The sequence below is a fragment of the Telopea speciosissima genome, chromosome 8 (assembly GCF_018873765.1).
Source record: "Telopea speciosissima isolate NSW1024214 ecotype Mountain lineage chromosome 8, Tspe_v1, whole genome shotgun sequence".
NCBI lineage: Eukaryota > Viridiplantae > Streptophyta > Magnoliopsida > Proteales > Proteaceae > Telopea > Telopea speciosissima.
The window spans coordinates 18,595,453-18,623,048 of record NC_057923.1 but is presented as its reverse complement, the minus strand read 5'-3'; the positions used below and the strand labels follow the sequence as shown (position 1 = coordinate 18,623,048).

The 27,596-nt window shown below is 38.1% G+C and overlaps 1 protein-coding gene across 1 annotated transcript in view; it reads left to right on the top strand.

Moving 5' to 3' along the window:
* The window catches only part of LOC122670668 (DExH-box ATP-dependent RNA helicase DExH14), a 178,437-nt gene that overhangs the window by 52,453 nt on the left and 98,388 nt on the right, over nucleotides 1-27,596 (top strand). The window contains exons 19-32 of the mRNA XM_043867628.1: nucleotides 7,267-7,332; nucleotides 7,428-7,550; nucleotides 7,820-7,969; nucleotides 10,907-11,119; nucleotides 14,762-14,917; nucleotides 15,015-15,239; nucleotides 15,332-15,433; nucleotides 15,536-15,616; nucleotides 15,721-15,801; nucleotides 16,986-17,189; nucleotides 22,038-22,154; nucleotides 22,262-22,384; nucleotides 27,271-27,360; nucleotides 27,443-27,568. Of these exons, the coding sequence (XP_043723563.1) occupies nucleotides 7,267-7,332; nucleotides 7,428-7,550; nucleotides 7,820-7,969; nucleotides 10,907-11,119; nucleotides 14,762-14,917; nucleotides 15,015-15,239; nucleotides 15,332-15,433; nucleotides 15,536-15,616; nucleotides 15,721-15,801; nucleotides 16,986-17,189; nucleotides 22,038-22,154; nucleotides 22,262-22,384; nucleotides 27,271-27,360; nucleotides 27,443-27,568 (1,857 nt within the window). The remainder of the gene's footprint in view (nucleotides 1-7,266; nucleotides 7,333-7,427; nucleotides 7,551-7,819; nucleotides 7,970-10,906; nucleotides 11,120-14,761; nucleotides 14,918-15,014; nucleotides 15,240-15,331; nucleotides 15,434-15,535; nucleotides 15,617-15,720; nucleotides 15,802-16,985; nucleotides 17,190-22,037; nucleotides 22,155-22,261; nucleotides 22,385-27,270; nucleotides 27,361-27,442; nucleotides 27,569-27,596) is intronic.

The following is a 27,596-nucleotide window of genomic DNA, read 5'->3' as shown; positions in this document are numbered from 1 at the left end:
GCAATTCCTGAATTTGAGAGGACAGGAAGAGTCAAGCATCACACTTTCATGTGTCTTGAATCGAGCATCTCCATTCCTGAATCTGAGGGGACAGGAATAGTCAAGCATATGTATATATATATACTAGTTATCTCACAACGTGCGCCATATGTTGGAGAGAGAGAGACTTCCATCAGAATTTTAAGGGGCAAAAACAAAATAAGGGCTGATTTAAGAATGTTGAATTAACTTTATTGTCGATATCCAAAACTGTTTACCCAAGTCATACCCAATTAAACAAGCATCAACTTCCATCATAAACCTATTGAAGTAGGATGGAGTTCATCGACTTCCATCATAAACCTATTGAAGTAGGATAGAGTTCATTGAAACTTCTTATATGTGACAAACTTCTTATCTATCGTCCAAAAATTGCTTAAAATCCATAAGTTTGAGATCTGCTAGCAATTCCTGAAAGTACCAAAAAAGAAATTCAGGCACATAAGAACTGCTAAGAGTTTGGGAAGCCAATTGAGGCAAGGGATTTATTACGGCCATATATAATAACAATTACCCCAATTGGCTTCCCAAACTTTGGAGGTCCATATCCAACTCTTTTCTTATCTCATCCTGTATAATAATTGGGGTAAAACAAACAAACCAGTAACCAAAAATCAAAGCCCCAAGCAATTGTGAAATCGGTTTCTCTACTCTCAAGGGGAAAAAGGAAACGGTTAGTAAGATATCAGTCCCAAAGCAAACCTTATAAAGAAAGACTCTATGCCATCTAGCAAAGCCCTCTTGTCTACCTCCTCTGATGGGCAGTAGCATCTGGTGACACTGGTGAGAGATGAATATGTTGCATGATATTCCACTTTCTTTTGAAGGTCATGCCATTTAAGCACCAAGAGATGAATATGTTGCATGAGAGGGTGTGTAATACCCAATTGAAGGTCAGAGAAGAAATGTCAAAATCTTTTTAGTTTGTGCTGATAGGTAATCTTGGTAGTTTGGACTGATAGGTAGACAGGGTATCTAGAACTGGAAGAGAAGAACTTACTGGACATAGAAGGCACCATAGTTGTCATGGCGTCGCCATGGCGTCCTGGCGCTGGAGAAGGTTGCATGGCACTGGAGATGAATATGTTGCATGAGAGGGTGTGTAATACCCAATTGAAGGTCAGAGAAGAAATGTCAAAATCTTTTTAGTTTGTACTGATAAGTAATCTTGGTAGTTTGGACTGATAGGTAGACAGGGTATCTAGAACTGGAAGAGAAGAACTTACTGGGCATAGAAGGCACCATAGTTGTCATGGTGTCGCCATGGCGTCCTGGCGCTGGAGAAGGTTGCATGGCGACCTACGCCATGGCGCCCCTCTTTGATTTCTTCTTCTTGTCTCTCTTTCCCTCTTCGATTTCTTCTTCCTGTCTTCGATTTCTTCTTCCCTCTTCGATTTCTTCTTTCCCTCTTCGATTTCTTTCGATTTTTTCTTTCCCTCTTCAATTTCTTCTTCGATTTCTGAATTTTCTTCTTAAAACTTGAGAAACGATAGAGAAAAAATAAAACATAGCTTGAGTATACATCTATTAAAACATTAAAAACATTAAAAATAAAAAATAAAACATGGTCGACATGCTCGCCATGTCGATATATCGACGTGACACCCCTCCACTGACTTGGATCGCCGTGATGCCGTGACAACTATGGAAGGCACCCATGGCAGGTCGATACATACATTGATTCCATCGAGGGGTTGTACTATGGAAGGCAACCTTCCAGACTTGAAAAATAAATTAATGTTCAAACAATCCAAGTGGTACCCACTCTTTCGGCAACGTTGTGGTATCTTTGGGGAAATCATAATAGCTTGTTTTTGCAGTTTTACAATTGATTTGCTTAGAGATCAAAAAATTCATATCTCTCCGTTCTAATTCTACCCTGTTTTAGTTTCTTCCAACCCAAAATTTTCTTTTTGAAAGGTTCTTTGGAATGAAATGGAATCTTCGCTTTATACTAATTAACAAAAAGAGGAGAGTAAATAGCTGCTCCTGTCTTATGCTACCAAAGGTTACTAAATAAACCCAATTCACCCTTACAGATCCACTTGTTTCCAATAACCTATTGTCCCTTTTGAGTTTTATGCATTAATTACTTCTGTCATGTAGGTTACTGAAAATGATGATAAATCATCTATTTCTTTGTGAGGTCATCGGCTTTTGTTGTGCAATATGTTTGTCATTTCGAAGGGATAATGGGTTGTGAAGAAGGATTTTCAAATATTCTTTTGATGATAACAAACAGAGTTAAGAAAATAGAAAGAAGCAAGCTTTCACGGGGGAGATCTGACCTGTATACTTGATGGAGATGAAGATTAGAAAGATAAATGATAATATGATAAGGACCCCACATGATCTGTAGGGGTACAAATATCACCAATACCCCAATCTGGAATCGCACAAGGTTTAACAATTGAATCTTGCAGCAACTAAACACTCTAGAATCAACATTCCAATGGCCAAAACAAAGCTAACGTTCTTTATTTCTCAAATTTGTTGGTAGGAAATCTATATTCACCCATTACATGATTATTTAACTGCGTGATAGCATAGATTGGGACTGACCAGGTAAATCTTAGGTAAAAATTAAAACAAGGGAAAGAGGCCAAACTATGAAGTTTTGTACAAACAGAAGACACCCTATGGACATTTTTATTTTTTGGAGTTTCTCCATATTTAGAAGAAAAAAATAAATTAATGTTCAAACAATCCATGAGGTGTATCATTTTTCAGGTCATATTGGTCATACCAAAAGGAACTATCCATTGAAGAGCCTTTTATATGGTCAACCTTATTGGAAGTGTGATGAGAATATTTATGGACTTTCTATGGTACATTGTATTTATAGAAAAATTTTCATCTTTTATTTATACTAAAGTTCTCATTTGTCATTTCAAGATGTGATATTCATTAACACCGGAGTGCTTGGTACAGATTTTCTTCATGTTTGTGCTTGGTAATTTTCATAACCATGAGTTTGCTGCTCTTGGAGGGGTTGCAAATTAAATATAATAAATTAATAAAACAGAGATTTGGACATAAATTTAAACCCATACCTGATCGAAGCAGTTTTGATTAGCTGATGCGAAACGCTCTTGAATCCTGATTCCAACAGCAGAATGGTAGGACATGAAGTTAGATAGAGGGATGTGTGAGGGAAAGAAACAATATGAAAAAAGAATAAAATAGACACTTCAACAGATCAATAGCTCTACTATTAGGTTGTTGCTCAAAAAATGAAAATTAGAATTAAAATCAGTAGCTCTACTATTAGGTTGTTGCGCAAAAAATGAAAATTAGATTTAAAACAATCCCATGGGTCATTTTGTTTTATCTATATTACTTAAATCCAAGTCGGTATTTTTGGGGAAAATAGAATAGCAGGATTTTGCAGAAGAATTTCTCAGAGTTTCAGGTAGTCAGAGTCTTTGACAAAATAAAAAACCAAATGAATAATTAAAACAGTCCGATGAGACAAAATAAATGACTTGGGTGTATCTTCTGCCCCGTCAAAATTCATTATGGGTAGCGGGAAACTATCAAAAGAGAACATACCGCTTTGAAACGTGTTGGTTCTTGTTTTGTGTTGTATGGAATAATCCATGGAGATGAATCCATGGGTAGGTTTTGAATATCATCATTTTGCTCTTATTTTTCTAATGTGAACGGTTCCTAGTGTATGTATGTTAAACAACACTTTTTCAGCCACCCATTGGAAAGGACTGGTTCCTCCATATACATCTTTAGAAAATGAGTAACCTTGAGGCCATTAAAGGCTGCTACAGCCGAATGGGTCCGTGCATAGCTGTCCAAGTTAGAAAACTTGGGAAACCAGTATTTTTCAAGGCCAGAGATGGCGGCAGCATAGAGTTTTTCCTCTTCTCCTTATAGAACAACTTCATTGTATACCCAAAACAAAGAACAGTCACAGTGAGAATATTGCTGAGTTGGGGAGAGCCATCTGTTGCATGACAAAGCGATACAGGGAGAACCAATTGTTAACCAACGTGTGGAATTTCCAACGTATCGACGTATCCTATCCTCACTATATGATTACATATAGTCCTTTTAAGAAGTGGGTGTATTGTTTTCTCTCTACAATCTACACTATGTTGTTTTCTGATTGTTATACTCAACCTGTTGGTATTTGCCCTTTCGATTACATGAGTGCCTGTTAGTTTGGAAGGAGTTTCTTTGTAGTAAAATTCCAACAATCCGAATTTATGTGGTAAATTCAATTGATTCAATGGAGTTAAAAAATGAAAGAGAAGCGAAGAACTATCATAGTTAGAAAATCGAAATATATTTGAACTCCAGATAACAAAATAAAAACATACCAACATAACAAACATACCTAAAGGGGGAAAATAAAAATCAAATTCAGTGCCCAGGAGAGATTTCGTTTTATCTATATTTCTTAAATCCGGGTTTTTTTTTTGATGGTTTTGCAGTGTTTGAAATCAGAAAAAATAAATTAAAGAGAGATTTAGGCAGAAATTTTGATCCATACCTGTGAAGCCTTATTGATTATTGCATTAAAATGTAGAACAGTAAGTTGGAGAGAGGGATGAAGGAAGGGAGACAACCAATCCTGTTTGTACAACTGCAATCCCTTTTGGGAATCCTAATTGATCCTGCGACAGAATGGTTTGACAGAAAGTTAAAGAGAGGGATAGGAGATGGGAGGAAATAAAATGAATGAATGAAATTGGGTGTTCTGTAAATCAGTAGCCCCAATAATGTACGTACCAATATTGAATCCCTTTTGCAATCTTCGCCTGTTTCCTGGATCCTGAAGAAATGACAATTTTAGGTGAGAGGGGTGAAAGCATAAGTTATGTAGCCATGGAGAGAGTCGATGGGAGGTGTCCATTCTCGGAGGTCAGAAATTGGTAGTGCGTTCAGAAAGAGAATGGGTGTGTTCCTAATTCAGACGTTTTGCATCTGCATACCTTGAGGAAGGGCAACCGTTGGCGTGAGTCGATGGAAGGTGTCCATTCCCCAGCACTATGGGCGGGCGACGGTTCAGAAGGTGTGTGAGTTTGCTCCTACTTCAGGCATGGAGGTGAGAGAGGGAGGAAGGTTTGCAGAATGGCGACCGTTTGAGATGTCATGGGTGAAGGTGTTTTTTTCTTTTAAAAAATTTTAAAATTTGAGAATGTAGAGTACATTTTAAGAATTTGAGAGAGAGAGAGAGAGATTTCAAATATTATTCTCTATTTGACATTGTTTCGTTCTGGTTTTATTATGAAACATAATATTTGATCTCCTAGTGTCCAAGCTCTGGAATCGGCCAGAACATGTGCTAACCATAGTTTCCATACAAGGATCTGACAAGCCGGATCTGACAGAATTGGGATCTGCTGTGGTCGATTCAAATCCAGAACTAGATTGGCCGATCTGATGCCAATTCTTGAAACCCTCCTATTGATCATAACCCCCAAAAACAAAACCAAGAAAAAAAAAACGATTTGAGAAAACAAAGATCTGCAACTTTACTTCTTTTGCACAAATTTGTTTTGATCCGTGATTTGATCACTGTAAATCCCCAAAACTTGTTGAATTGGTGAAGATTAGGGTTGTTTTTTAATGGTAGATGATTTCCCCAACTCAGATTAAGGGACAAACAAGCTTCCCAGGCCTTCGGTTGCTCTCAGTTTCGTATCTCACTCACGGTTTCTGCTTTGCAGGTTTAAATGAGGCGTATTGAATATTTGAATGTCTTACCTGTATTGATCTGTACAGGTCCTATATCTACCCATATCGGTTGATACAGGGAAGATACAATTGTTTTTTGTTTTTACATATCGTTTCGGTACCGTATCGAGGCCTTCCGATACCGATATGATATGACAGTTTAAACCCTGGTGTGCTTCTCAAAAACTTGCATGGATCAGTGAGGTACACACAAAGCATATGCTATGACTGGACTGGTGAGTGAAAGATGAATAAGCCTGCCCACCAATATCTGATACCTAAAGTTGCCAGGGTTTTGCCTAGGCACAGGTTAGGCAACAAGGTGGTTCCTGATGTTCAAGGCAACTGCGTGCTATATTGTTTCTAGGCATAAGACCCACATATGAAGATGGCTAAAATGGTAGCACCCATCACTATTATAGAGGAGGATGAAAGATTGCAATGCCGCAATAGAAACAGTTGTGCTACAATGCTATTACTGCTGGAAGTGAAGAAGGCAATGAAAAGAAGTTATAGCACCAGCAGCTGCAGCCACCATTGCCGTTCTCAAAGGATTTTCTAAAGCTAGGACCATCTTTCCCTTGATAATCTCTCAATACACCTCTGCCTTCAGATACCCTTGTGAGTAGGAGGAGGAGGATGCTCTTCCGTCGACATTCGCTGCTACTTTGGCATTTGAGTCCATCGTCTATCGATGTACTGAGTCATAGCAGAATTCATCGCTCTCTCAGGAGTCAAGAATGCACTTGATACATATGGGAAATTGGGAACTATACAACCTTAAGAAAGTAATTGAACTTTCCCCATTTTGTAAGGGATGCTTATATGGTGATGTCTAGGCATCTAAGTATCAAAGCTGCTGGCTATTACCTTGGCCCACCTTTCCGCCATGACAACTATGCTGATACCTGAGCATCAGTTGGAGAATCTTTGCTACCTTCAACTAGCCTTTGGTGATGTTCATTAGGTGTGTCAAGTGGTTTTACAACCTGATGTCTCAGTCTCGATAAGTATATCAAGTGCATTCTCCTTTTCTGATATGCAGATAACTTCTTCAACCTTGCAATTTCAATTTCTAGAAACTGATAAAAATCCTCATTTTTTTTTTCCTTATCTTGAGCTCCTTTGCTGTTTGAATCATTAGTTCTTGAATCTCCATTTGGTCGTTATTTATCATCACAATGTTGTCTGCAGTAAGAGTAGCAGCTTTCCATCGGGCATGCTTGATGAACAATGTCCTCTGCTTAGAATTTGGACGGAAGTCTAACGCTTAAAAACATGCTTAGAAGCTTAAAAATAAAAATATGACAATATTTTGTGTTCATAACGTCTATTGACTGTAGTTACTAGCAAGGACTTTGCAAGTATGCATTGTTAACTGTATCGCATGTTGTGCAACAGGATATGGTTCATTTGACATTATTTTAGTTCTATGGTGGTTTTATTTCATTCTGTGCAACAAGAAAACATTGTTATGACATTGTTTTAGTTCTCTGGTGGTACTATCATCTCCTTTTGAATGTGATCACCCAGGGGACGCAATTGTATGACCCAAAGGCTGGTGGATGGCGAGACCTAGGAATGCTTGATGTAATGCAGGTAAAATACTCTTTTCTTATATTTTCTCCAGTGAGGCTAATTTGTTTTTACTCCTAAAAGAACATGTCCTTTATGCTATTTAACTCATGTTCTAGATCTTTGGAAGAGCTGGGAGACCTCAGTTCGATAAAAGTGGTGAAGGCATTATCATCACTTCACATGACAAGCTGGCCTACTATTTGCGGCTGCTGACGAGTCAACTACCCATAGAAAGTCAGGTAATAATTCATTTAACTTCGAGGAGCTCGAGAAGATGAAACCTACTTTACCTTTAAGATACTGTTATTGCCTGCTGTTCTATGATGGTTGTGGATGTTATCTGTAATGTTGGTTTGTGTCAACTAGAAGCAGTTGTCTATTGATGAAACTATGAAAGTCAGAATATATATATATATTTCTCTCTTTATTTTTTCCATTTCATATCTCAACCTTGTGCTGGTATATAATGTATCTTTTCTTATTTGGTGCTTTTGTTGCCTTTTTTCAGTTAATTAGCTCTTTGAAGGATAATTTGAATGCAGAGGTTGCATTGGGTACTGTCACGAATGTTAAGGAAGCTTGTGCTTGGCTTGGCTATACATATCTTTTCATCAGGATGAAGTCAAATCCTTTGGCATATGGAATAGGATGGGATGAGGTACTTTTTAATAGGCAACAACAAGAAGATAGCTCTTTTTTTTTTTCAATGTTATTATTACATGCGACTGAATATGATGCATCCCTAAGTTGAGATCTTTCCCCCCTTGGGGTTTTAATTCATAGAGTTAGGATCATCACATATGAAGTTGGATGTATTCCACTGTATGTTTCTTGGGTATTGCTAACTTTGTAGCCTTTTTATTGTAATTCGTGGTCCAATATGGACCTCCATTGGCTTATGAATCAGGTTATCATTACTACTGTATATGGTATGATTACATTACTGTAGAACATAGTTGTCAAGGTTACCCAAGGCGGTGGAGGGGCGCCTAGATGACAAGGCGCCCACCTAGGCACTCAATTGTTATCCCCCCCCTTTCTATCCCCTGATCCCATCAATTAGTATGCTATAACTTATATAATGCAAGTATGTTTATATGATACATAAAAAATCCACATTAAGCCACATTAACTCTTCCAGAATCACTAAGAAAACATGTGTATAATTATTAACCAGAATACCAGATTCAAAGATAGATCCAGTCAATTTCAACCATAGTATCATACAACAGTGAATACTGCAAATCAGATTATCAGTACTTAAATCAAGTAATCATCAGTCAACATTCAGGGAATAACGGAAGGAAAGAAAAAAGAGAAGAAGAGGAAGAGGAAGAACCAAAGAGAAGAAGATGAAGAAGAACTGGAACAGAACCAAGGGGGAAAAAAGAAAGGATAATAAAACAATACAAAACTTACTGCTGGAATCAAGGGTTGTCACAATGCTGCCGCCTGCCAGAATCAGACGCTGCGGCCACCTCCCACCGGAATCAGATGCCGAAGTCTTGCTGGAAGTGGAAGTGGACGTACGCTGTCGCTGCTAGGGTTTGGTACTTTGGTTAACAACAATTGAACAATGAAGAAAGGAATGAGTTTTATCTGTCGCATTGAAAACTATGCAGCAGAATAAGCTGAAAAGGTGATAATGATGGCTCCTAATGTTCTTGAAACTTTTTTGAAATTCTCCAGAAATTAAGGATTGTCATTTGACAAATTTCGAAAATATCGAAGTTCAAAGTGTAAACTGGCCAGGTTTATGTACTTGTTTCTTGACTGAGGTCTTCTGTCTTCTGCTTCCTCACTATTATGATGCCCATCAAAGACATTGGTTGATTTGATTGTTAATATTTCTCCCGAGGGTCGGGCACCATATTCTGTTGAGATCCTCCCAATCTCTTTGATAAAGCAAAATAAAATGATAAGTTTTTAGAGTCATTCAATTCTCTCTTTTCTTTCCACAATTGGACCATGGAATGTGTCTGACCTTTGCTTGTATGACCTTGGCATCCTCTGTAGGCTCTGAAAAGTAAGTGCTTGTAATTTCTGCAATGTAGTTTGTACCTAGGATAAGAAAAATTAATGTTGGAAGGAGTTGAAAGACAAGGGAGCCACCGAGACGTGCCTGTGGTTTATTCTGTTGATTTGGAAAAGGAGTATCGGAAAAGAAATTCTTTTTTAGGGGAGGGGGGGGGGGAGGGATACTAGAGTAACGCTAGATACTAATGAAAGAACGAGAGAGAGACTCTCATACCTGTAAGAGAAGAGAGAATGCAAGAGATGGAGAAAAAGGGAGATTCGTGATTAGGTCAAAACCCACATGCCTCCTATTTATTCATTCATATATGGAAGCTCTAATACATGCGAAAAGGCGAAAAAGCCTCTAGTTATGTTTGGTTTTTTCTTCCTGATCCTTGTAGCCATCCAAGAGCCAACTCAATAATTGCCTTTAAAAGAACAAAGCATTACTGCCTAGATGTGTGAAACTTAAAACAGTAACGGTCCATGAGCTTATGTATTTGCACACCTTAGCTTTTATGGTCCACAAAAGGTCTTGTCTAACTCTTTTCCAGGTTTCATGGCATGTACGTGCTTCTATACAACAACAACAACATAGCTTTATCCCAATTAATGGGGTCGGCCACATGGATCCTTGGTTCTCCAATCAGCTCAATTCGAAGTCATACATGATACGAGGCCTAAGCTGTGCATGCCTTTCCTTACCACTTCTCCTATGGTTATTTTAGGCCTGACCTGGCCTCTTTTTGTTCCTTCAATCTGAATAAAATCATTCCTCCATACTAGAGCATTCCAAGGCCTCCATTGAACATGGCCATGCCACCTCAAACGACTCTCTCGTGGCTTATCATGAATCGGAGCTACTCTCAACTCAGCTCTAACATGGTCATTCCTTACTTTATCCTTCCTAGTTTTGCCATACATCCATCTCAACATCCTCATCTCCACTGCATTTATTTTATCTATATGATGCTTCTTAACTGCCCAACATTCCGCACCATACATCATAGCCGGTCGTATGACAGTCCTATAAAATTTTCCTTAAGCTTTAAAGGTATATGCCGATCACACAGCACTCCGGATGTACCTCTCCACTTTGTCCATCATATTTTAATCCTCTGATCAACATCTAATTGAGATAAAATAAAGCACCGAAAAGTAAGTCAAAAAAGGCATTGTCAATAGTCCTTTCCAGGGGGAAACAACTTGTAATTAGTGCTTTGGCATCAGTTAGTCTGAGAGGTGGTTACTGTTATTTGGAAATCCGATCTGACAATATGTAGATTATATGATCAAGCTTTGTATGTATTATATCACAATTTTTTTTCTTTCTTTCCCCTCCAAAAATGGTGCAGCACCAGAGCTTGAAAGCATAGGTTGCCACATATGATGCAGAACAGATAGAGTGCAACAGTAATTAAAACTGAGGTTATTCAAAATGGGAAGAAAATTGATTAATCATGTGAATCAGTTCAGAAAATGCAGGTTCCGTAACAAAATGTTGGGACAATCATTAGATTTAGTGAAACTAATGGCTTCAAGTGTACACTCTGAATATTAGTACTTGTGTCTTTGCCAGGTCATTGCAGATCCCTCTTTAATATCAAAGCAGAGAGCACTTGTAATTGATGCTGCACGTGCACTTGACAAAGCAAAAATGATGCGGTTTGATGAGAAAAGTGGCAATTTCTACTGTACTGAGCTTGGCCGCATTGCTAGCCATTATTATATTCAGTACTCCAGTGTTGAAACTTACAATGAAATGCTAAGGCGTCACATGAATGACAGTGAGGTATTATATTCATCTATCTCTATCTCTCTGTAGATGAATTTGCAATAATTTTGGTGTTATATTTAAAGGGAAAGGAGTTAAGGGACTATTGGTTGTAGGGACATTTGATGGATGATAGGGCTAATATCTCTGTGGGGAATGGGTTTTTTCTTAAATCTTTGTTCTTTTTTGTCAGCAACTCAGAAGTATTCTTTAAGTCTTAGATCTGTATGGTTTTGGGTTTCTAACTTTGCAAAAGTACAAGAAGACAAGACGTTTAACTACTTCCAATTGTGTTGCTTTGAACACGTTCAAATTCCTAGAGGCACAATTCTAGAATAAATATCAAAATTCTGTGCATTCTTTGTGTCCCTTTATAGCATACCATCAAAATCTCTCCTACTCCTGTTCACTGTTGACAGTCCCAAGTGACTGCAACAGGTGTCAGCAAGGTGTTGTGTCTCGATACTATTGGACGGATATTTATGTACAGAACTGTGTTGAACCGATGTGGACCAATATGAATCGATACAGTTGAATACGGACTGATACAGTCGATACATAGGCTGTTAAAACCTAAAAATCATCATTTTTGAAGGAAAACTTCTTTATACTCTTGATTTATTTACCAAAACCTGTGGATCCCATCTACACTCAAAACCTACCTTGGAGGAGTAATTAAAGAAGCACAAATTTGCATTAAAGCTTATCAAAGTGGAGATCAAACATCAAAGCCACTGGTTGAAGTTAAATTAGTATAATTATTATTATTTTTCTTTTTCCTTTTTTTGTTTTCAAATTATCTATTGTTTTTTTAAATAAGCATGTAAATAAGATAGTTTCTTATGTTCTTGAATGATTCTTTGAATTCTTATACATTGTTTTAATTTGAAGAGAAAAAATCCCATAATTAATTAGGTTTGGATCATCTTGAATGATTTGTGATCTATAATGTATAATTATGTTTATTGCCAAGTACTTATCATTAATAGTTATATACTACAGGGTTGGTTAGTATGTAACTAGTGGGGTAGTAGTAGGTTAATATGTATATACTTAATGTATGTTACTTAGTAGTGTATTTAGTCTGTTTATACTTACATATTTTTGCTTGGTTTTGGACCTTTAGGGTTACTTTAGGCTATGCCCTCACTTATTAGTGGGTTTGTTATTGCACTTCTCAGAGAAGATTTGAATCACATAGATGTCGTGAAGACAAAGATAACCTGACATTGCCAGGATACAAAGTTTGAGGTCTCGATATCTCGGCCGGTTTTGGTCAGCCAAAAAACCGAGTTGTCTCAGTGACTCGGCGAGGTCTCAGCTGAGTTGGTGCATTTTTGTTTCAAATTGCGGCCCTTGGTTTCGGTGGCCATATGACCTAACTAGGTCATGAAACCTGTAGGACAGACTATTTTAGGCCCTAGAAACATGGTAGAACCCTTATTTTTTTTATATCACACCCAATATGGTAGTTTGACTTAGGACCCTAGGTTGGTAGTGTAAGCTGTATATATATATAGGGAAAAAGATCTCTACTTGGTGGTGTTTCCTACGCCCTCTCACAGGGCACCGTGAGATGACGCCTTTGCTCCCTGGGCAGATACCTAGGCGTGCTCCCCCATTGGCCTAGACGCTTGTGTAGAGACCATGAGACCAAGTAGAGATCTCTTGCCCACACACACACACACATATATATATATATTAGAACACATATAATTCAAGTAAAATAGCTTAAATAAGCAATAGGTATGAATTTTCTATAATTCAAGTAAAACCCTTAGTTTTTTAAAAATCCACTTGTTCCTAGTTTTGTTGTGTAAGATTTGGTAAAAAGTCTCAGCATTTGGGGGGGTTTTTGTGCATTCACAGTTGAAACCCACCGAGATATACGAGATTAGTCGTAATTTCGACCAAGTCTCGTCAGGTTGAGGCTTTTATATCAAGTGGATGGTAACAGTTTCGACCGATACGAGATTTCAGTTCTAAATCTCGGTCAGATGTTGAAATTTCGAGCAAAACCTTGTTGATTCCCTAACTCGCCAGTGGTTTCTACTCGGTAGCACAAAAAACGAGATAAAAACCAAGATCTCACGAGATCTCAGCGAGACCTCGAACCATGCTGGGATATCATTAATTATTGCTTATTTGCACAATGCTTGAAAACACTATTTTTTCATGTATCATAAGCATGTCCATTTGTATCATACGCGTTTCTAGCGTCTCTTAGCATATCTCTGATTCGTCTCAGAGATGCATCTTGAAACCAGCTTTCGAATATGCTGGTTGATAGACTTGACACGATACTAGACACCTTGTGTATCAGATTCTACATGCATTTAAGATCCATTTTAGCTGTAATAGTTCAACTGTTCCCTGTCAAACAGTGCTAGAAAATAAAGCAAGATCAAATTTGCCATGTCATACTTTTGAACAAATGAAAAGAAGTTTCTTCCTCTTTTTCCATGTATAGCATCTGCTGGCCAATTAAAATCCTCTTCTTTTGAGCTGTTGAAGAGTCAAGATCCCCGAGGAGAATACCTGATGTAGGACAGACTAAGGTTTCAGATTTCTAGGGCTGAATTACAAAGAAGTGGTAGGAAAAGGAATAGCACTGATTAGGGTTTTAAGAAATAGATGAAAAAAGAAAGAGTGAGGTACTATTATGGGACTGTGTATGGTATCATGAACAGTAAATCTGAGAGAATAGAAGAGAAGGGGGAATAAATCTGAGAAAGAAGAAAGAATCATAAAAGGGTACAGAGGAGGGAGAACACAACCTCCACTTGGTCACCATGTGCACACTTCACACACACAACTTAAATTTTTATTCCTTCACTTCCACTTGAACTGTAGGGGTTACATCATGATGTAAAGATTCTTGTGTGAGAAAAAGAGGAAACCTTAATTCTTAACACTAATTTTCTTAACTACTTTAGCACTCTGAACTTGACTCTTTCCTACAGAAAAAGAAACTTTTTGAAAAAAGAGACATATATATAGAGACTTTCCTGACTCAATTTAAGATTCATAAAATAGAAACCAAAGAGAACTTCCTATCTAAACAATATACCTAATAGGTTAATTACTCTAAAACTAATAGAAAATTTGTGCTGTCTCCTAGATCCTAATTTAGTCCCTATATTTGTCCCATTATGAGTAAACATACAAAATTAACAAGCCCAACCCTTCTAAGTTCTAACAGCAAACCAGGTTTCATTCTTTACTCCCTATTGCATCTGGACCCCATACAAGAACATCCTTCCCTGAAAGAGCTGCTGATTCCCAAGTTGTTGGTATGCTTCTATTCTCAATCAGGGGATCTCTACCATGCGAAATCGTCAACCCTTGGAAGAGCTGCTGACACCCAAGTACCTGATCAGTTGCAATTCTCAATTAGGAGCAGCCATTACACACATAACAGTTTCTGTACATTTGTGGATCGGAAGTTCTATCCTTTTCCCGGTTGTTGTTGTTTTATTAACCTCCTGAGATTCTTGTTAGATATCAACTATTAGTACTTTTGCCCATTGTGTTGTTTTATTATTCTACTGAGATGCTTGTTAGGTATCAAGTAATTAGTTTCCTATAATCTGTGTTCTGTAATATTGAAAATTTTGTCTTGTTTTATTTTTGTCCCATAATTTCTTTCTGCTTTTGTAGGTAATTAATATGGTTGCTCATTCTGCTGAGTTTGAAAATATTGTTGTAAGAGAAGAGGAGCAGGATGAGCTAGAAAAGTTAATTCGTACCTCATGTCCACTAGAAGTTAAGGGTGGTCCTTCGAATAAACATGGAAAAATTTCAATCCTCATTCAGGTGCTTGCTTAATTTTAAACTGATTCTTGTAAATTCTTGCCTGAGTAAATGCATGGGAATTTGAATTTGAAATAATTTTTTTGTTTTTGATTTTCAGTTATACATATCACGAGGATCGATCGAGAGCTTCTCTTTAATTTCTGATGCAGCATATATAAGTGCAAACTTGGCCCGCATAATGCGGGCTTTATTTGAAATTTGTCTGCGGAGAGGGTGGTGTGAGATGGCTTCTTTCATGTTGGAATACTGCAAAGCTGTGGACCGCCAAATTTGGCCACATCAACATCCCCTCAGACAGTTTGATAGGGATCTTTCAGCTGAAGTTTGTCCAACTTACGAATTATTATGCTGGTTTTGTTACTATGATTTGTTTTGTGCTAACTCTTATGAGATAAGAATACCTATGTATCCCAGATACTGAGGAAGCTTGAAGAACGAGGAGCTGACTTGGATCGCCTTATGGAAATGGAGGAAAAAGAAATTGGAGCGCTAGTTCGCTATGCACCTGCTGGAAAAGTATTTCTCTTTGCCCAAGACTCAGATCCGAATGCTTAGATCAGTACTATAGTTAGCTTACATTAGTTCAAAGTTAATTTTCCTTCCCTTTTGTGTTGGAAGTTGGTAAAGCAATATTTGGTATATTTCCCATGGCTCAATTTGTCAGCAAATGTAAGTCCGATCACAAGAACTGTTCTTAAGGTAAGTTTATCATAATTATTTCTCATTCTTGGTTGATCATTAATTGATTAATTGAGACTTGGACATGAAATCCTGCTATGCTGCTATTCAACTTGTTGCCTTAGGTGGATTTGCTTATAAAGCCAGACTTCATTTGGAAGGATCGCTTTCATGGTGCTTCTCTACATTGGTGGATTCTTGTTGAGGTGTCAACTTTACTTGGTCTCATAATGTTGTTTTGATTTACTCAAGTTAATTGAACTTGTTTGCCATTTACTTACATACAAAAGTATGATGGACGTTGTGGAATGTAAATCCGTTGTTGAGAATTTTCTTTCAAACATTACCCTTCAACAATTTTCTATGGAGATCCTGATACTCTTTTGTAATAAATGAATCACCTTTCTAAAAACTCTGGTAACTGAGAAGAACATCTGCACATACACATCGTGCATGTTTTGTGAACGGAAGTCGAGTGCATGTGCCTTGTGTGTGACCATGGTTAAAGGTTTCGGTTGAAACTGACTGAATCTCCGAGTTGTCTCAGTTTCGGGCCTGGCTGAAACGAAACCCAGTGTCGAAACCTCGAAACGAGATCTGGTACGTCTCGGTTTCGGTCAGGACCGAAACCGAGATCTCGATCCTTGTGTGTGACAACTCTCTGGTTTTACAATAAGTTAATTAAAGACTGAATTTGATGTGGACCTAGTGTTTCTTTGGCTTCATGCACGCCCACTCTTCCGCTTTCTCTTTAAATTGGTTGAAGTTCTTTCATCTAGGGGCTGTCACTTGGTGTGATGATAAAGAGCTCCCTCTGCCACTGTGGAGACATGGGTTTGTGCATAAGGGTGGCCACTTTGTGTAAAAAATGTTGAAGGTTAGGACATATGAATTTGATGTGGACCTAGTGTTTCTTTGGCTTCATGCACGCCTACCCCTCCGTTTTCTCTTTAAACTGTTTGAAGTTCTTTCATCTAGGGGCTGTCACTTTGTGTGATGATAAAGAGCTCCCTCTGCTACTGTGGAGACATGGGTTTGTGTATGAGGGTGGCCACTTTGTGCAAAAAATGTCGAAGGTTAGGACATACTCCCGACCGATCAAAACAGGACTTGGACCAGGTTATGTCCCTTTTTGGCTATCTTTTTGAAAAATCTTCCTTGTGTCTTCTTGGTCCTGCCCTTATTGATATGAAAGAGATAACTCAGCACTCTTACTCCCAAGTCCCCCACCCTCCAAACCCAAAAAAAAAAAAAGGCTTTCTGAGAGACTGGTTTACCCAGTTCAATGCACTTATCATGTGGTGTTATTTGATATTTCCTTAAACTTGCATTTTTATAGAATTTTTTAATTAATTTTAATAGATATATTTTTTTTTAAATTCTGGAGCAGGATTCTGAGAATGATCATATCTATCATTCAGAGTTCTTCACATTAACAAAGCGGATGGCAGCAGGAGAATCACAAAAGCTTTCTTTCACTGTTCCTATTTTTGAACCACATCCACCTCAGTACTACATTCGTGCTGTTTCTGATTCTTGGTTGTATGCTGAAGCTTTTCACACCATCTCTTTCCAAAATCTAGCCTTGCCAGACGTAAGTATCAGGGTATATGATTTTGTTGGTATAGTATGAAATGTCACAAATTGTTGGTTTCTGATATCTTTGTTGCATTTAGTCATTTTATTATGTTATCGCGAGGGCATTTGCAGTATGAGGACTGATTTATTAGAGAGAGAGAGAGAGAGAGAGAGAGAGAGAGAGAGTTATATAATAGACTTGGATAGATTTAAAACTAGGGGTGCAAGTTTGGCCCTGTCAACCCGAACCCGCACTGGCCTGCACTGAGCCCGAACAGGGCCTGGGCTGAGATACTTGGCCCTGAGGGCAAGTCAGGGCTGGAAATTTCTGGCCTTGAGTCAGGGTCGAGTCGGGCTAGGGTTGAGGCCTACCCTGTTTTAAGTTATATTGTAAAATATATATTGATATACCATATTATAAACTTTAAATGTCACTCACATTTTGTATATAATATATTATATCTTGAAGATAATAAGTGATAATATATTTTATTATAGTGTTATTTTATGTAAAATTGATAATTTTCTCCTTGACCCAGCCCAACTCAGTCCAATCCATACGTCTTTCCCTTCCCCCACTCCTGATTAGGGCCAATCAGGGTCAGCCTGGCTCGGCCTGACCCTACCCTGAGGGCGCGTCAGGGTTGGATTTTTTAGGCCCTGAGTCAGGGTCGGGCTGGGCTTGGGCCCAGCTAAGGGGACTCAGTGTTGGGCTGGGGTTTTAAAAAGCCCGGCCCAACCCGACCCTGTTGCAGCCTTATTACAACAATGTCCCAGGGTAAATAGAATAGGAAACTAGGAGAACATAGCCTTAACTACTAACCCAAGGTAAAACCCCCATGGTATGAAGGTCTATGGAGGTCCATAGTGTTACACCCCACCCAAACTAACCCGGGTTATGTGACTGAATGTCCACTGACATTCCCCAAACCACTAGGATCTCAGTTCAGTGGCTAATCATTAAGAGAATCAAAGTAATGCAATGGAAAATTAATACTATAATATAAACATCATTAATTGAGTTCTATGTGATAATAGTAGAGTCTATGTACCATACAATTGTTTAAGCTTTACAATCCTTATATACATAATATTCAAAAAGATTAAATACACACAAAGAAGTAGTTCCAAAAAGTCATCAAAACATAAACCAACACCAAACTTCATTAAGTAATAGCCACTAAGGTACGATTAACATAGGCACATGTATCTCCATGCCCATCCCGCTCAGCACCTCCAATATCTGCTTCTTGCTCGACAACAAACTGGGTTAAAGGGTCCACATTCATCATCACCACGCGACCTGCCATATCTAAAAGAGATATATTTCGAGGGGTGAGCTCCACTGAGCCCAATGAGTGGAATCACACAAACAAACACATAGTCCATGATTTATGCATAATTCGATATTAACATCATCAACAATGCCTAACAAGCATAATGCCTAAGTCTCATGATAAGTGATATACTACAACAACTTCTGTTGTAATGGAAGCCTGCTAGACACGTGTACATCCTGCCCGACAAACCCCCTATGTTAACCCTAGCTCTCCTTCAGTTACGGGCAACTCCGTCTTCCATCTGAGTTCAAGAATAGTACACCATTCCGTCGGTATCACTATCGGTTATCAACACCTTTCCCCCTGTTGGTAAGAGGTGTAGTATAGGGTACGCTCTAGCCACATGCATTCTAATCATGATGTACTGCGCATAATTGATGGTATGATCGATGCCCATACAAAGCCATACCAACTCTCATACAATAATTAACACACATGATAAAGGATCTCTTCTATAACATGCTCATCACTAACCATAATCTCATTCAATGCTTCTCATAATCATTTCAAGATAAATGCTGAAATGTAATGTATGTAACAAATCACACATGATGTATGGTTCATATAATACCATATACATAACAATAAAATAAGAAACACTCCAAAAGAAATCACTTCCCACTCACCTTCAAATATGTGAGAGTTCTCGCAAACAATTCCCGAAGTCAACCCTCGTGAGGCCTCTCCGTAGTGTTAATCTCTAAGAAAAATAGTGTTTATTAGCTTGAGAGACTAAAGGATTGAACCCCAAGAAGCCCAGGCCATCAACAAAACAAAGTTCAGAAGGGAGGACTGGATGGTCAACAGACCATGGATCGGTCGTCCGCAGTGAGCTCAGCTAACCATCCAGTGGTTGTTTTAGTGCTCGAATTTGGGGTCTTCTTTCATGGATTTTGCCATGCTCAGCCCTCAAAACTGAAATTGGCATAGGGAAGTTGAAGAGTACATCAATTGGGTTAAATCAACCCAATTGCATGTAAGGTTTGAAGACCAAACATCAATTTGCACCAAATTCTGAATTTTTAAATTAGTTGGATTGTAAAACTCAGCTGCACCTAGGGAAGAAGAAATTGGAAGTTCAGGGGGGGTTTGCAAGCCTACTTGGAGTGTTCAGTAGAAAGAGGTAGCAACAAAACCCGGCCGGTCCTTCTCCAGACCTTTTCTCTCCTATCTCCCCTTTCTCCAGAGCTAAATTAGCAACAAGTGAGAATGAGAAAATGAATTCTCAGACTTGGCTTGGTTTATATAGCCAAGAGTCGAAGACCACTAGGGCCTGTTTGGCTTGGTCCATCCATAATTGGTTTGGTCCTAGAAGAAATAAATTGAGTTAAATGGTCCATTGGTCCAGGTGGGGTCCACAAGCACGGCTCGGATGAGTGTTCCGGAATGTGAACAGAAACCCGATCGAAATGGTGTATGGGTTAGTAAACGTAGCGGGGTCATGTGGGATCCATGAGGAGGATCCACAGTCAAGCTGATACGGCCATCCAGTTGGGTCACCAGATGGTGGATGACCATCCGGTAGTGACCATGCGGTGGTGACCTCTATTCGGCCTTGGTTTGAATAACAATGGCCTTTTGTAAAATACTAAGGGGGGTTTCTTAGTTACTGCTCGGTTTCCGAAATCTACAGGTTTTGCATGTGTTCGATCCAACATTCCTCACATGCAAACTTATGTATTTCAGCATTCGATACCAGTAGATAGCAGCTTCTTTAGCAAACGAATAAAGTACCGCTAGTAAGTAGGGAGATTTGTTGCAACGCCAATAATAAACCGTGCTAATGCCAGCTGGAAGAATCAACTAGAAATTCCAGATTTATGTGAGCTTCAGGTGTAGAATCAATAAGAGATCATGGCTGCAAATGAATTACTTCATATTTGTGATTTTTTCAGTTGAGATTCAAGTTTTAGAGGACCCATACGAGATGTAATCAGCAAGTTGATAAACCCTGTAACATCAGCAAACGATGCAAATCAGAAATCATCAGGTATGGACTTCATACCGACTCATCAATTTTTTTCCCCCAGTGTACGGAATCCATATGAAACCCTAGTTCTTCTTCTTCAAACCAAAAACCCAAAGCGACTCTCAAAATGGCTATTGCAGAGAGAATCAGGTTTTGGTTACAGCTCTGATACCATGTGACAAACATACCTGCAAGTACATAGATAGATAGATAGATAGAACTCTATGACATACTTACAACAAAACTTTACTAACTATGCGCAATAGAATTGAATATTCTATCGATTCAGCCAAGGTTCCTTTATGTAATAGACTTGGATAGATTACATACTCAAAATAAAACTCTATTACATACAACAAAACTCTAATAACTAAGCCTAAACAGACTAGGAAACTAGGAGAATGTAACCTAAACTACTAACCCAAGATAAAACCCCATGGTATGAAGGTCTATGGAGGTCCATAGACCTCCAACTGAGATACATCCTCTAACTGTTTTCAATGATGATAACAAAATTTGGACATGCTCCATTCCCCCTCTTTCTAAAGGGAAGTTAAACAATATCCATATAGAAAGGAAAGAAATGGATGATGAGTCCACTCAAGGCATTTTGTAAAGGAGCTATACAGCTCTAGAATGCATAAAAATAATCCGTCCATTTTGAGGGATGCAATCTGCTTTCTGCAAGTGATTGGCGCAAATAGTTTTATCATTTCTTACCATGGTTGTCTGCAAGCTCAGCAGTACATATGACTCCATAAAAGTCTGACACTTTATTATGGCTGAGGCTTCTTGATATGGAAATAATTACTGGTATGTCCTTCAGGCAGGCCTGTTGTTGGTCAAATGTCTCACTCTGTTGCCCCAGTGAGCCCTAGCAATATGAGAAACCAACAATAATAGGACCAGTAGGTGACTGAATCTCTTTCAGGTGAACATTATCTGTTAGAGACCTTCTGTCATCTGTGAATAATTTGGTCGATTGTTAGGATCTTGTGTTCAATTGCGGTCCAGAGGTCTAATTCACCTCGATACAAACCTTCATTTTTCATATATTCTTGTGAATGAGGGGAGTTCTTCAACCGTTCATTGATCTGGATGAAGGATTCCATAGTTTACCTTAAGATGTCTCATCCAATTTCTCTTGTTAGACTTTGAAGCATCAATCTTAAATTCCTTGCAATAGCAAGATAGGAACAACAGTCTCAAGCTGGTTTATAAGTCGTCATAGTATTCTAATGTTGTATGTGTACAATTTGTAATTATTAGATGATATGTTTGAGTAGAGTGTTTTTTTTTTTTTGTTATTAAAAGCTATGTATTAATGTTGTTTTAATTTTCATTGTAAACTGTAATGGCCAATAGCAAGTAGGTTGCTGAATAAACATGCCATTCCTTTTGTGGGTGGTTGTCTTTTTTGATAACTCGAATCGCTAATGTTTAATTATATATATTACGATTTCCTAGTGTTTCATTGGAAATCCATGTGGTAATTTTGTCTGCAGACCTTGGTGCTGTTATGGGATGTCTTACACAAAAACAATTTGTTATGTAGGCTTATACATCCCACACTGAACTTCTTGATTTAAAGCCTCTTCCTGTGACTGCACTTGGCAATAGGGCTTACGAGGACTTGTATAAGTTTTCACACTTCAATCCAATTCAGACCCAGGTTTGAATTTGATTCATTTGGTTCTATCAACTTATAGGTTTTCTTCTCTTCCCAGTTTTGCTTGTTCAAAATTGTAACATATTCTTTTTCCTATTGGAACTTGGCAGACTTTCCATGTCCTTTATCACACAGAGAACAATGTTCTCTTGGGAGCTCCAACAGGAAGTGGTAAAACTATATCAGCTGAACTTGCAATGCTTCATCTTTTCAATAATCAGCCAGATATGAAGGTATTGTTTTGACTCTCTACAATTGAGCTTTCATCCATATTTGGTTCTTAATGGATGCAAGGTTCAGCATCTGCTACTATATGTGAGTCCAGCATTACTAGCTGTTAAATATTGTATCGTGAGGGGGAATGTTTGATTTTGAGAGTTATTGTCTTGCTTTAAGTTAGTCATTGGGTCATTGTTAATTACTTTAAGTTGTCTTTGTCTTTATTTGTAATTAGACTCTTAGTAGGTTTCCTACTCTTGGTAGGTTTCCTATATATAATATATGGGAAAGAGAACGCCACCCAGTCAGGCAGCATACGCTGCCCCTGCACACAGACAGGGCCGCACGAAATTACTGCTGCACCCCTGGTCATTTCCATCTTTCCAAGGGGGTGCGACGGTCATATGGGAAAGAGAACTCCTCCCGGTCTTGCAGCACACGCCGCCCCTGCGCACAAACACAGGGGCATGTGAAATGACCGCCGCACCCCTGGTCATTTCCATCTTTCCAGGGGGCTGTGGCGGTCATTATGCATGCACCTGCGTCTGGGGGCAGGGGTGGCATGCTCTGCACGACCGGGTGGTGTTCTTTCTACCATTTTATATATTGTGAGACTAGACCACGGTAGGTAAGATTCTGAATTTTATTGTGGCCTAGGATACTCTCCCCTTTTCTCTCTCTCGCGGTTCTCTTCTTCTTCACAGGTCCTGGTTGTTAAGATCTAGGTTTGTGACATGGTTTCAGAGCTATGAAGAAGAAAAAGAGAAAAAAAAATGCTATCTAGTTGGAAAAATAAAAAAACTAGGGTTTCTTATTTTTTGAGGAAGACTGATCATGCCCTTTGTTACTGTTGTTCCTACTATTATTGCTTCTATTATCTTACGTTGTGATCTGCTGCCATATGATGTTGCTGATGTGCTGATTTGTTGCCCTTGTGGTTTCAGCGTCCTTGGTTCCTCTCTCAAGTCTCAATGCATGGAAATAATGCCTTTATTGTTTATTTCTTCCTGTTGTTCTCTTTATTACTGGCCGTGGTGTGTTCTGGGAAGTATCTGCAGCCCATCAGTTTTTGCATTGAACTCCATTGATCCTTCTCGGTTCGTCCTGAATTTTGGAGCATAGGTCATATATCCTAGGGCGATTAAAGTCCTTGACTCTCACTCTCAAAGTCTTTCATTACCATGAGTTACAGATCTACCGTTGAAATCAGTTCTGCAACTACCACATACCCCATCTTCAGAATTTTTCTGATCAAGTAATACTTGGGTTTGGGGATTTTCGTGATTTGGAGTCGCAAGGGTTGGGGATTGCGATTGTAATCCTAAAACCAAAGGTGGTTTGGAACCTTGGTTGAGGAACTAGAGCAATCACAAGAGACCTGCCTCATCCGCCTGTTTGTTGAGTCATAAGGAAGAAGACGACCTTCTCTGTATGATTTGTTTCTTCTTGTTTATTTCACCCCACTTTCACAATTACCCCTGCTTTGCCTTTATCTCCAAGTATCCTTTCCAGTCTACTCCAACTTAATAAATCAAAACCCTTTCATGTCCTTCCTCTTTAACTTCCCTAGTAACCCCTTGAGAAATCTGGTTATTTACAAATTTTCCCTTCTTCTCTAGTGCTTGGAATTTTGTTGGATTGAGTGGGCCCAAAGGGAACCCAAATAGGGTATCTTGACCACAGGTTGCACATTAAATTCCTTTGTCCTAAACCCTGTGACCAGTTAGTCTCGTGGTATGCAGAGCGTCGAGTAGTTACAACGTTCGCGTTGTCAAATAGACCCTCCTGCGGTCGTCTCTAGACCTGGCCAGAAAGAACAACTACATAAATTCACCAGTAAAGTACCCCCTTGGACATTTGGTTAATTACAGTTCTGCCATTCCCTACTTTTTTTTTTTTTTTGTATCAGTGCTTTATATGAAGATCTAGCCGTTGAATTATGACCAATTTTTGCAGTAATATTTTTTTGAATGATCACTACGCTTGGTTTGAAGATCTGCCAGATCGGATTAGTTTTCCTTGTGTTTCTTGGTAACCTACTAATTTGGTGGGTGTGATATATATTGCAAACCAGCCATTGGACCAACTCAAAATTTTGGGGATTATTGCTATTTTTTACCAGGAGCATTTGTCCAGAATTTGGGAGACATCAAGCTTTCTGGTTTTGGGTTATTAATTTATTAATATTCAGATCTGTTTGTGTCCTACATTAGAGTTCTTTAAGTACTTCGATCTTATCCGTTGCTTCTATTAATGTTATTGTGGATGCTTTTGATTATGGGATTTATTGTTATTTCATGATACTGGTTATTGCTGCCATATGATGATGGTTATCTTTTGGTGTTTTCCCCTGCATTATTTGTCCACATGTAGTGCTATAGGTGAGGAGGAGATTGAAGTTATCATTTGATATTTGAAGATTTTATTTTTTCGTGTCATCTACTCTAGTCATCAACAATATATTTTCTTATGAAGATGGTTACATGTGGTTTTCAGGAACAAGATTCTTATATGTGGTTCTCAGCAAGGTTTAAAGTATCGGTATCGGGTATCATATCGGTCGGGTGATTTTAAGAGACCAATCGTATTGTATCGTTTCAGAGATACGTATCGAACAATACAGATATGCATAGAAATGGTCAAGATACACATGAAAATACACTTTTGGAACAAAAAACAATATAAATAAGCAATATATAATAGGTGTCATGCATAAACACTAAAATGGTGAATAATGTATAACCAAACAAATGCATTAAATTGAAATTGTAATAAAAGATGAGGTTTCTTACATGTTGTAATTGTCTATAGCCATGAAGAGTATTGGATGATGCAAAGGATTGTGTTGTAGCACTTCTTGATTCGTTTTTTAGTTTAAAAGTGTGAAAACCAAGATTAAATGCAAGATTTTAGACTCTTGGTTGAGAGTTTTCCTTCATTTTTTCGTTAGATTAGGAGTTGTATCGAGTTTGTGAGTGAAAATGGCTTTTTTATGGAATGTATTGATGGTATCGGTACGTATCAGTATGTATTGGTAATGTATCGATATGTATTGAGCCGTATCGACTGGTACGTATCAATACATATCGATACGTATTAAACCACGCACTGAACCCTTTACTGGACGTATTGATGGTATTGATATGTATCGGTCGTATCGTATCGTATTGGCCCGTATTGGTCGATACATTTTGATACAATTCGAGACGGTTCATTTAAAAAAAAAAGGAGACGTATCAGTATGTATCGTATCGGTATTGATCGATACTGGTATGTATCGGTCCGTGTCGTATCGCATTGGTCGATACTTTAACCATGGTTCTCAGCAACCTTATGCTGTGTTATGTGGTTCCCAGCAACCTTGATATATAGCCACTTATGTAGGCCGAAAACTAGGACAAACAGTTATTTATGCTAAAAACCAGGACAAATACTTACTTATGCCAGAAACTAAGACAAACACTTATTTATGCCTACTATCATTTAAGTAAATGGAATATTTGTTATTTCATTTGCTTAAGATATTATTCATAAATAAGCAAATACCCCCTATTTGAATTCAATAAAAATAGTTAAAAAAAAGCAAATTCCATAAGGGTAAAAAGTGAACCCCCCAGTTGAAGAACAAAAACTGGACTTTTGGAGGTAGGTGCAATTTTCAACTTATAAATGATGGGGTTTTTCTCAAATCTATAAATTCCATAAATCTTAATATAACAAATCCAAGATTGCTTAATTCTGATTTATATTGAATGAGTTTATGATTCGGTCAAACCTTATTTTGAGTATGCTAATGCTTTCAAAATCGTTTGGAATGAAAATAATTTTTTAGACATCAACAAAAATGAATATTTTACCGCACTTTTGGTTTTTAGCAATGTTTTATCATATTAAGATTTATGGAATTTTTGGATTAAAAAAAACCCCCACATTTTAAAGTTAAAAATTGCACCTACCGCCGAAAATCCAGTTTTTGTTCTTGAACCCGGGGGGGGGGGGGTTGACTTTTTATCCTTTTGGAATTTGATTTTTTAACTATTTTTATTGGATTCAAATAGAGGGAATTTGCTTATTTATGAATAATATCTTAAGTAAATGAAATAACAAATATAAAAAAATTTACTTAAACTCTGATAGTGCCATTGTGTTTTAATTGCCCAAAATAGTCTGTATACCAAGTTTCATTACCAAACTAGGTAAAAAACCCACCGAAACCGTCAAACAAGTTCAAAAAAGAAAGTGCACCAACTCTCCGAGATCTCGGTCCAACTTGGTTTTTGGCCTGATTGAAACCAGGTCCGAAACCGAGTTCTCAAACCATGGTTCTTTGCTGGCTCCCTTGCTTTTGAGGTCCTTGGTGCCCTTGTATATTAGCTTCAACTAGAAAATTAATTAACTAAGTGTACCTCTAATCTATATTAGAATCAGGTCTAAATTACACAATAAGTGAAATATAACTAAACATTAAATATATTTAAACTAATTCAACTTGTGACTACAGAAATCCCGTCAAATACTAACTCCCCATCAGAAATTAGTCTAACTCTTTATGCAATTGGAGCTGTTAATCTTGGTCTCATTTAAAAAGTAGCTGAATAGATTTCAAAGGTGACCAAAACAGAGGAGATATAAATTATTCAATTTGAATGTTAGAACAGAGGTTTTTGTTGCAGGATTGCATTTATGAAATGAGTGGACTTGCTACATTTGTGCCTGTGTTGGACACTGGGACACATGTCCATGTCCTTGTTTTTTAGGATATAATCCATACAATCTGAATCTTAAATCTGAGAGCAGGACTGCACTTATGTAGTTGGTGGATGTACTTATTTTTGTAGGTTTATTTCCTTCTTTTGATGCAAAACATGGTGACATGCTAAAGTTTTGTTTTACGTTGCAGGTTATCTACATAGCACCTTTGAAGGCCATTGTTCGGGAAAGAATGAATGATTGGAGAAAGCGTCTTGTTTCTCAGCTTGGAAAAAAGATGGTAACTGTTTACTTTTGCTTCCATCTTTCACCTAAAACAATTATACATTAGTGATGAATTTATCGATATGGTGTTGCTACAGGTTGAAATGACTGGGGATTTTACTCCGGATTTAATGGCACTGTTATCAGCAGATATCATAATTTCTACTCCTGAGAAGTGGGATGGTATTAGTCGTAATTGGCATAGTCGAAGCTATGTAATGAAGGTATTATTCTTTCTGTAGTTGTGCTTTT